Source organism: Pinus tabuliformis, chromosome X (assembly GCF_031772625.1).
Source record: "Pinus tabuliformis cultivar Carrire ecotype Pingquan chromosome X, CPIR1, whole genome shotgun sequence".
NCBI lineage: Eukaryota > Viridiplantae > Streptophyta > Pinopsida > Pinales > Pinaceae > Pinus > Pinus tabuliformis.
The window spans coordinates 1,072,217,062-1,072,227,803 of NC_142308.1; the positions used below are offsets into that span (position 1 = coordinate 1,072,217,062).

The 10,742-nt window shown below is 35.9% G+C and overlaps 1 protein-coding gene and 1 pseudogene across 1 annotated transcript; one reads left to right on the forward strand and one right to left on the reverse strand.

The window, feature by feature from the left end:
- LOC149143534 (pyruvate, phosphate dikinase regulatory protein, chloroplastic pseudogene) overlaps positions 1-5,098 on the forward strand; it is a 35,995-nt pseudogene extending 30,897 nt beyond the window's left edge.
- Positions 5,099-6,650: 1,552 nt separating this feature from the next.
- LOC149143535 (ribonuclease 3-like) lies at positions 6,651-7,850 on the reverse strand. Its single transcript, XM_089448722.1, has 4 exons — positions 7,652-7,850; positions 7,420-7,575; positions 7,104-7,299; positions 6,651-7,006 (listed from the first exon to the last, which is right to left on the reverse strand). The coding sequence occupies exons 1-4, from the start codon at positions 7,757-7,759 to the stop codon at positions 6,729-6,731; spliced, it is 738 nt and encodes a 245-aa protein (XP_089304848.1). The 5' UTR covers positions 7,760-7,850; the 3' UTR covers positions 6,651-6,728.
- Between the last annotated feature and the right edge of the window lie 2,892 nt (positions 7,851-10,742).

Below are 10,742 nucleotides of genomic sequence, written 5' to 3' on the forward strand. Positions count from 1 at the left end.
GAATAACTATGATGAGTCAGCCCGCATTAGTGGATAGCAACTAGAGATAGTTGTGCTCACTATTGGTTTGACAATTGAGTTATTATAGGTTTTCTCATTTTTTTTTAAATAGAACCATCTTACTTTTCTCCACCAAATGGAGAGTAAGCTAGACTTGGTAGGAAAATACCCATAGAGCGTGGAACATCTCTTTCCTTTATCAACCAACAAACCCTAATGACATTGTCCAACAAACCATTGAGATTTTGAGATTCTCCAACTGAATGATAGTGCTCCCTGCAGGAAGAAGGTTGAATCTCGACAACCGATGCCTCTGCCTACATGCAGGATAAGGTAAGGTAGGGTGGTATGGCATACCCTCTGTATGAAAGAAGGTAACTTGCATAATCATTGCCCCATTATTCAAACATACACTATGGTAATGGCCAATTTTCTCATTGCTAATATGTTTGGTAAAGAATATTTTGAGTAAAATAAAATCAATTATTCTCTCTCGCTATCTAGAATTATGTTATAGCTCATTATCGAGTTCTTGCTCCACCATCCTTCTCCTCGCTCATCTCTTTCTTTTCTTGGTGGGTCACCTGGAAAGGAAAGATCAAAAGTCTCCCCTTCGTTACCATTTGGGAGATTTGGAAATCCAAGAATCATTTGATCTTTGACAATATTTCTCCTCTCTTATATAGGGTTTGTACTCACATTATAGTTTGGTTAGATTCGTCGTGCAGGGAAGCTCCAACACCAATACCATCCAAATTTTGTAAGTTATCTTTTCAATATCATTTTCCTGCAGGTTTCTTCGATGGGGCTGCATAATTTTTCAATTATGGATGCGGGGTCATGATTCAGACCAATCCACATTCCATATATCTTATTCATTGGAATGGTGATGCTGGCTCCAATACCCGAGTCGAAATATTGGCACTTTGGGTACTTTTATAGTTTTCACAGCAAATCCATATTCACTGCATTGCCATATAGATTAGTCCTCTCCAGTACCTCTCTGTCCAATTAGTTGGAGAGAATCTCTATTTTGACTGAATCATTCTTGGAGATCACCTTCTCACATATCTTTAGGCACTAGAATGAGGCCATTGGTTCCTTATTGAAGAAAGGGTTGAACGTCACCCATGGTATCATCCACTTCAGGCACTAGAATCAGGCCATTGGTTCCTTATCGAAGAAAGGGTTGAATGTCACCCATGGAATCATCCACTCAATAGTGATCATTGATGAAGGGGTTCTCACTATTGAGTGACTCTGGACTTGGAGTAATACTCCGTGGACACTTTTAACTACGTTTTTTTAACAATATTTTTGCTACCAAGTTTTACTTTTCCTATATCTCAGTAAACATGATGGACAATAGTTGTAATCTTCTGAATCATAAGGATGGATGCCTATAGTCTAGCATGCATTTCATTTTGAACAATTTTTGGACATATGTACTCATTATATGTATTTGTTTTATCATAATAAATTCCAACATTTTTTTCCTCTGAAATAATAATAATAATAATGAAATCCTTATCTTTGATTTTCTAATTATTTGGATTTTCCAACTATTTTATCTGACTTTTGTTATCGCATTAGCTTAGATCTATCTTAACTCTAAGTTTATTAAGCACCCATAGAGATAAAATCTCTTTTCACTCTAAAAGAGGTTTGCATCTCAAGAAATTTGATCCCTCTGGGTTGTTAATAGATGTGGAGTTAAGATGAATCTAAGTTGGTTTAATTTCCTTTTCTAAATAGGCTATATTCCATATAAATACCATGGGTTCTCAATACCATAAATCTTTTTTATTTTTATTATTATTTGTTAGAGTTGGTTTTTCCAACATCTCATTTCCCTATGAGCTAAGTATGGTGAGTTGTAAACACACATAGAGACTTGCATCTGCCCAGTTGTCATAGTTATCCTTAACCGAAACTGGGCCTCCTCTATTGGCATATAATTGAGGTCTTATATGTACTTTTATACAACATTGTGAGTAATAGAATACTCTTACATGGAATCAGAGAGGGTGATTCCTGCCCTGCTAAATTATCTTTAAGTTTAGGAATTTTTTTATGATCTAAATGGAGCTTTGAGCAACAATTCAAAGACAATCATTTCCTAAAATGGATTATCACTATTGTGATTGGTTCATGGTTTTCGGAGAGACAGATCTGGCACTCTCAGCTTTCCTCCATTTTTGTGCTATCAAAATTGTGGGTGGGAATTGGAGATCTGGAGCTTGACCGGACCAGCCCCAACCACTGGAGGAGAAATGCATCATACCGTGTGGCCAACTGTAGTACAACCCTTATCTCCATCAGATCGTTGGTTGTTTATTCAAACAAGCAATTAATAACTATTCTAGATTTTCCATTTGTTTTTTCTATAGATCATAGTTCCAAAGCTTCACCCATCAACCTATGATTTTTATTTAGTGGTGTTCACATCTAAGTTCTAGTAAAACAAATGAAATGTTGTGGGCACGGCTTCTCGTGTAATCGCAGGAAAAGTGTCAATTAACCGTATTTTATTCGCTCACTGGTGGCCCTAATGACAACATTGACCGGAGAGCACATAGGAGGTCTTATATTCGAATCCAGTGGTGATTGCAACCACGCTTGTTTTTTGACATGGAAATCTATCTACTATAGAACCGTAAGGCTAGAGTCATTGGTGAGAGATATGATGGATCCACTATTCACTAAGTAAACCTAGATCTGTTTGAGGATCTATAAATGAAATTTTGGGGACACTAGATCTTCATAGAAAACCTTGGTTCATTAGCTCATTGGCTTGGATGATCAATTTTCCGTGTGTTTATCCCATGGGGTCTTCACTCAATGAAATTTTGACATATCACATGCATTCACAACATACTAAACAATACCCTTAACTTGACTACATATTGGAAAATACCTCTAAAAATCGCATTATTTAACCCCTTAACAATACGAACCCAATACACCTTCCCAATTTAAATAACTCCTACTTTCACTAGATATTGTAGGTATTTGTTTTTCATTAACTTTGAGCTCCATTTTTTATACCAACCAATATAAAACCCTTTACCCCCTATTATGTGCTTAATATAATATGTCATTTTTTCCTCAATATATATCCCCCAATATGAATGCACGTGGTATGGTATTTCTCCCTTAGTGAAGCCCTCGTGGTTTATATAAATCTTTTTTTGCGGAGACATTTTTTATTTTTTATGAAGATTATCCTTTAGTTTTCTAATCTGACAGATCCGTCAAGTTTTGGTTTTGATGCTCAAGGAAAATTTTACAGTCTCTAGATCTGAGAGGTTGACTCTGCAAGTTGAATCAATTGGAGCAATTCCAAATTTGTGAATCCAATACTCTGTGCTTTATATGCCCGAACACGGAAGGGTGCTTGATACAAAGCGTGACACTATATTCCATTAATATGCATATTTACAGATTTGTTGAGCTTCAATTATATTTGTGATGTTTTGTTGTTTTCCATCATGTTAGTCATCTCCAGATCCGTATTGTTTGGTGGCAGTTTTCTAACGAAGCTTTTTTTATGGCCTTGACGATGGTCTACAACGGATTTGAAGCATTGCCTTGTGTCCTTGCAATTAAGTATCTCAGGTGTTAATTTCGAAATTTTGTGGGCAACCATTTTCCTCTCACTTTGTTCAAAATGAGTTTGAATAAAATGTGGTCATGATGGTAGCCTTACCAGCAACCCGCAGGGGGTCATATTCTTTCCCAGTTGGGACAGTCTAATCCCTTAAGTCAAGAATCTATTGCAAATCCTTTTTCAACTACATCGTCTTCCAATCCCTTTGCTTCTTCAACTCCTTTTGGAGCGTCTAGCACACCTGCATTTGGATCTACTTCAATGCTAGGCCAACAACTAAACTTGCCTTTGGTGCTTCCAGTATTCCTTCCTTTGGTTTTGGAAGCATTACAACTTTTGGTCAATTGACTCCAACATTTGGTGCAACATCTACTACAGCATTTTGAGAGCGCCATACCTCTCTCTAAACTGAAGCAGAGATCGGCACCTCCTATTTCTGATCTGAAGAAAGTTCCTTGGGCCAGGTTGAAAAAGAACCCTCCTATCAGAATTTTTGTTTCTATACAGGGGCGCCTGCTCTAATTGGTTTTTTTAGAAATATTTCTTTAAATGAAGTATTTTCCTTAAAAGTGAGTTTTGGAAAAAGTCTTTGGGCACACATATTCTATTCCAAGGATTATTTAAAAGGTTTCGAGAGCATCTGTAAATTATGCTCGTTGAAGAATGGCCATATGTCTATTTGTTGATGTATTTGATGCTTTGATGGTGGGTTGTTATGAAATACTTGTTTGCTAGTAATGAAAAACTAGGCCGATTATTCTCCTGGGTAAAGCACCTATTGTTGTCATCATCAACCTTGTTTTGCAGCAATTTTTGTGGCTAGTGAAAACACGTTTTCCAACTTGTGTTATCAATATGGGTAAAAGATTGTAGGAGCTCTGTGAGAAGAAGACAACAGATGAACTTCGTAAAGAAGTCATCCAATTGCAGTCAGTGGTAGCCCTTTTGCAAGTAGAGAATGCAACTCCTAAAAATAAGTTGCAAACATCAGTAGCTGAGAAAATCCAGAAGGTTGACCGTCTGGATTCAGCCATGGGAAAGTATTTCCATATGCTTACACATGAATTTCAAGAGAATATTAACCTCCTTGATGGCTTGCAAGAGGAATTTGAGTCTTTTTCATACTTGAATTTGAAGAAACAACTAGAAGAGAAAAAGAATCAACACAATATGGAGATTGATTGTTTAAAAGAAACAATGATGGAGAAATATCATTTTTTGAAACAAGATTATGATTCCTTATCTCAACAGCTAATTGAGAAAGATGAGGTCATTCAAAAGTTGCAAGATTCTAAGAAGGAACTTGAATTGGAAGTTAGTCATCTTCAGAAATTTGAGATGGAGACAATTGATGTTAAGGTGCCAAGCTCTCCTCCTTCCACACTTCATGATGTTGATTGTCAGAAAACTGAAGTTGATGATCATGACGCATCACATGCCTTTGTCACACCCAGTTTGGAAAAGCATACTATTGGTATCAGATCCTGATTGGTGAGTAAAATGGGATATACCAAAGAAGGACTTAGGAAGAATGGGAAAGGAATTGTTGTTCCTATTAACCCTATAGTGAAGACATAAAGAGTGGGTCTTGGATACAATCCCACAGCTGCCTCATCACCTACGTCTAACTCTAAAGTGTTGGAAGAAAAATTCTCTTGTTGATTGTGATAAATATATGGTTGATATGTCTACTAATGTCATTCCATATGAAAATATTGTGGCACCAATCTTTGAGTCTAAAAGAACAAAAAAAAGAGATATATTCACATCCTCATCAGAAGAAATTACCCAAGCATCAACATTATTAGTCAATTAGTAGTCCAGCATTCAAATCATTATAGAAGAGATGTGAGAGAATGAATCATGGACGAGTGCCGACCATCAAGATCGTTTGTGGATGGGTCGATGGATGGTCATGGCTTCATTTGAACCAATGCTTGCATAGTTCATAGCATGATGTTGCATCAGTTGTTCGTTGTTGATTGTTGTTGTTCCCTCAATTGTGTTTCGGGGGGTGGGAGGAGGGAGGGGGAACAATGGAGACTATTGATTCTCACTCCCTCCGCATTTGTGTTTTACGGGGGGTGGTTAGATGGTAACAAATATTGTTGTCATTGCTTTGTTGACAATTGGCATTTCTAGTGTTTGATCAATGTGAAGGTGACAGTGTTCATACAACTTTAGGAGTGTTGTACGACATTTGAGCTAAGTTTTACATACTTATAGGCCTCATTGTTTGTTTGTTGGTTGATCTTGTTGCTTATGTTTGAAGCCTTTATCATGGTTCTTTACCGGCACATATTTTCTTTGAAGCATTTTTTGGAGAAGTTGACAGTGTTTTCTACATGTGTGCCTCTACAACAATACAACTTCAGCAATTGACCGACCTCATTGAGGTTTCATGGCTCTCATCTTCAGTGTTTTGGTACTTCAACATTTCATACTTCTTATTTAGAGCAGGCCTATGTTCTTTCCATTTAGTGGATCGTTATGGGATCTACAATTTCAGCTCCATGATAATTTGAGCACTTGCATCTTTCTCTCTTTTGGGAAGGAGTTTTTTTCTACGGGTTTTTCTCTCTTTCTCTGCTTATAAGAGTTTGTAGATGGGTAATTAATCAGGCCTCATTGCCGGGACCCATTCATTGTTCTTTAATTACTCCCTACGTTTCGCTTAAGGGGAGGGGTGCCAATGTTGGTTTTTCCAATGTCTCATTTCCCTATGAGCTAAGTATGGTAAGTTGTAAGCTCACATAGGGACTTGCATCTGCCCAATTGTCATAGTTACCCTTAAAAAAGCTAAACAATTACCATAGAAAACTTGCTAAACAATTACCAATTACCATGGAAAACTTTCTAAAACATTTGGCCTCTTCGGTAGCTTTAACATGTCTATACCATAAATTAATTCAGTAAGTGGCAAATAGTTTTCTCATTTTACCATTCTCAGCAAACTTGGTCTCCCTACGTAAATAATGAAATACATTGTTACGAATAAAATCGTGCAAACCATCCTTGCAATCTAAGAAGCCACCAAATCTACAAAATGTCAAGTTGGAATCGGAAATTTCATTGATAAAAATCAAATGCGGAGAGAAGAAATGCTGTTTGTCCAGATCTACAGCTCGTACATTCCCTCTGTGTAACCATCTCGGTCCTCCTGATCCTCCCCAAAAGGAGGAAAAACAACCATGGATGGGCAATTGCTGTGTGGGTAAATCGGGCATTCAATAACAGTGGAAGCATCGGATTTATCCACACACGCATACACCTGATATAGTTGATGCTCTCCCTCTGCGCTCGTGTTGCAATCGATTCCTGGGAGCTGCCCAGTGTTTTGTTTAATGGCTTCCTTGATATCGCCCAAACTGTATTGGCCTCCATCGGGTTTAATACCTGCAAACAAACTACCAATTAACATTACACAAACTACCAATTAACAAATTTTGTAACAAGGAATTAATCTGAGAGTGACCTCATGATATGTGACCACCTGCAGTTTTAAGAGCACCAAGAATGTCTATATTTTGTCTCAAGGAGAGAGCCTTCTCAAAGTATGAATGCTCATCAAGATTGAGAGAGCAAGTGCCATGTTTCTCCCACTCGTGTCCCCAGAATTCCTGTCCATCACTGCTCGGACAGCTTAACGAACCCCAATACCTGTTCAGCTCGTCCTCCAGATCTGAGACCTATAAATTTTGTCTCAATATATATAAAAACGGCCACTATCATATAAGGTAAACGTAACTTTATTTCATGAACCAACCAGTAGTACATAAGAGAATAGATTGAATTAGTGTTACCACTACCTTTGAGTAGTCGAATTCTTCGGAGGAACCACAGAACTGTGGCCATTTACCGGTGTTGTAGTTGGGCCAGAGGCCATGAATGGAAAATTCGGAAGCAGGCCTTCCCGTGCGAGGGTAACAGCATCCTCTACGAGTATCGCAGTATGAACCAGGCCACTATATTTACAAGCAAATCAACATACACAAGAATAAAGGATAAACTGAAAACGAATTGATATTCAGCAGTAAATACCTGTTGAACGAAGTAATAGAAATCAAAAGATGTAGCTATGACCCCAATGGAACAGCACCCAAAAATAATGAGCACCAACATTATCGAGCCTGCGTTGGTGGTCTTCATGATACCTAGTTGGATTTCCTGCTAGTAACTTTACTGGTTGTTTCTATGGCTACCTGTATACCACATGAATCTGATCTTATATCATGAATGAATGAACAGTGTGGATGAAAGGCAATGAGAAAAGTTATGGTGACTAGCATGAATTTACACACAGCTTATCATGCTCTCATTTAAAAGTTGGGTGTGGTATCTAATTGCAATTTGTTGTGAGTTAAGGTACACCTAACGAATGGATTGAGAAGTTTCTTTGAACACAATTTACATCATTTACCAACGTAGTTGACAGTGGCCCCTTGTCTGTTATGTTGTGTTGTCATAGACTTGAATTGCGGTACAGTACATTACATGGCATGCGATGCGTGGTGAGGATTTCGTTTAGTTTTATATGACTACGGCGTCACTGCCGTGCATTCCATCCTCATAAAACAAAACTTCCTTCCCACAATGAGAAAACTGTAACGTCACGCTTAGAAGCTTTAGGTAAGATCGTAGGCATCGTGATTCCATATACTCCACCGTCGAAATGGAAAGTTACGATTAAAATGGTATACAAATCTATATCGTTAGATTTTTTTTCACCTAAAGAAATCACCCCTGTGATTCCATATATTCTACCATCGAAATGGTAAGGTTTTTTTTTTTTACAGTACTGAAGAAGCTAGCTAGGCATAGCAGTACACAGAATTTTTTTTCAGAGTTAGGTTATCATTGAACTTTCTCAACCACCTTGGCTATACATCACTAACAGATCGAAATGGTAAGTCACGATTAAAATGATATACAAATTTATATTATTAAATTCAGCATTTTTTTAGCAGCTCTCAGGTGTACATATAGTTTTATTTTGAGTTCTATTTTGATTTGGATCCTGAGATTTGTGGAGACTAAATCTCCCCATCTAACTATTAGACCAAATTATAAGACTTGTGGAGACCGAGCATCCCACCTAACTATTGGACCACATCTTCCAACTATATACCAACTATATACAAAGAATGTATTAATTACCCAAAAGAAATATGTAATTTCTCTATAAAAGAAATTAATAAATAATTTGATTTTGATTAATTTAAATTTTTAAATGAAATTAGGAGGTTAATAAGTAATTTGATTTTCATTAATTTGAATTTAATTAATTTAACTTTTTAAAATCAAATTAGGAAGTTAAGATTAAAATGGTATCCAAAATCTGCATCATTAAATAAACTTTAAACTCAAATTTGTTAAATATTAAGGAATTCTTTAATGAGTAATTTCATCTATATAAATTGAAGTTTTAAATGGATTTAAATTAATTTGTTTTAATATATAATTGAAGTTAAACAATATGGAAGATAAGAGGTTTTCTAAAATTGTTTTTAAGTCTAGTCAAAATTATCTTTGGCTCAAGCAAGTAAAGAAGTAGATAATTTTGTCCAATAAGTACATCAAAATTTAAAAGAAGTAGATCATTTTGTCCAATAAGTACATCAAAATTTAAGGAGAAATTGTGAGGCTATAGAGAGTTAGATGGAAAAATAAAACTAAAATACTATAAAGAGGTGATCAACCCAAATCTTTAAAGTCAAAAGTATCTCTATGCCTTGACTAGTATAAAGATGAAAATATGCATGCTAAATAAGAACAAATTGGCATGACCTCCAAAATAAAAATGGGCATTGGATTAATTCTAACAACACCATGGGATGGAATAAAAGAGTTTGTCACATTTGTGATGTTAAGAGGGTTCCAAAAAAAATTCCACCCTACAACCTTCTTGACCTTTTAACTCAACAAAACAATGTATAAAAATAAAGTTTTAAAGAATTTCAAGTAATCTCTTATGGACCATATTGAATCTTATTGGTTAATTTTCTTCTTCATCAATATCATATTATTTTTTATAATTTTTAAGAGAAAAAATTATGAGAAAATCATTACTTATCTATTATTTTCTCCTTATAAATATATGTTATAAAAAAACCCTTTTATATGTAATGATGATTATGATGACTAACATCCACTTAGTATGGGACTGTCAGAAAGGTAAGGGATTGCTTGGATTTATTAAAAAAAAAAAATATTATGCTCTAAAATCATTGAAAAAAATATTTCAAAATCACCATGTTTTAATGACTTAGAAGGTTAGGAAGTCTAATATTGAGAAAATATTTTTAAAATGTGATCAAATTTAGGTATATGTAGGACATTTTAGGAAATTATTTTTTATCTTCAACCCTCTTAATATCACAAACATATAGATATTGATCCATAAACTATCAAGGATATTTCACTCGACAATTCATCACAACAGATTTACTAAAATATATTAGAAAATATGAAATCTACACCGTGAGGTTTTCTTTTCATCTATGAGCTCTACAACATTATAGCAATTCCTAATTTTCTCCTCATCCTCCTTAGTTTGCAACGAGTAGGGCCACTTGTATTTACATTGTGAAGAGTGGGTTGTGACTATGCCTCTTGGATTCTATCTATGAAACTTAAGCTCCAAGAATCTGAAGCATTCAAACTCAATGGCTTTTGGCAATGCTTCTTTGTAATTATTTATGAAATACATGCCAACGCGGAAAGGATATGGGGGAAATGGTGCTTTCTTTACCCATGCTAGCATACCATTAATTCTCGTGGTTGCTTGTAAGCAACCTCCAGTAAAATAGCCTTGTTTATGACAAATAGCGAGAGTTTGTGTGGAGGCTTACATACTCCAAACACTCTAGTGTATGTGGAATCATGGGGAGAGAATCAACCAACTACCTCTTACAACATTGCCTTGGCGCTGTCTAACATTAAAGGTGAGCCACAATAGAATAAGATACAGTGTAGTGGTGACATGAATCCTTTGGCTATTCTGTGTATGATGCTCTATGTTGATTTTCCCACAACTCTTTATAATATAAGTAGATGTGGATTGGTTGAATATCTAGGGAGAAATTCCACTTCCATCCTAGTACTTTAAATTCACACTTAGCACATACACAAT

Coding starts and splice junctions, on each gene's coding strand:
- LOC149143535 (XM_089448722.1), bottom strand. CDS start 7,759: ATGAAGACCACCAACGCAGGCTCGATAATGTTGGTGCTCATTATTTTT. Junction 7,300..7,419: donor AAGAATTCGACTACTCAAAG/GTAGTGGTAACA, acceptor CAAAATTTATAG/GTCTCAGATCTGGAGGACGA. Junction 7,007..7,103: donor TGGTGCTCTTAAAACTGCAG/GTGGTCACATAT, acceptor GTTTGTTTGCAG/GTATTAAACCCGATGGAGGC.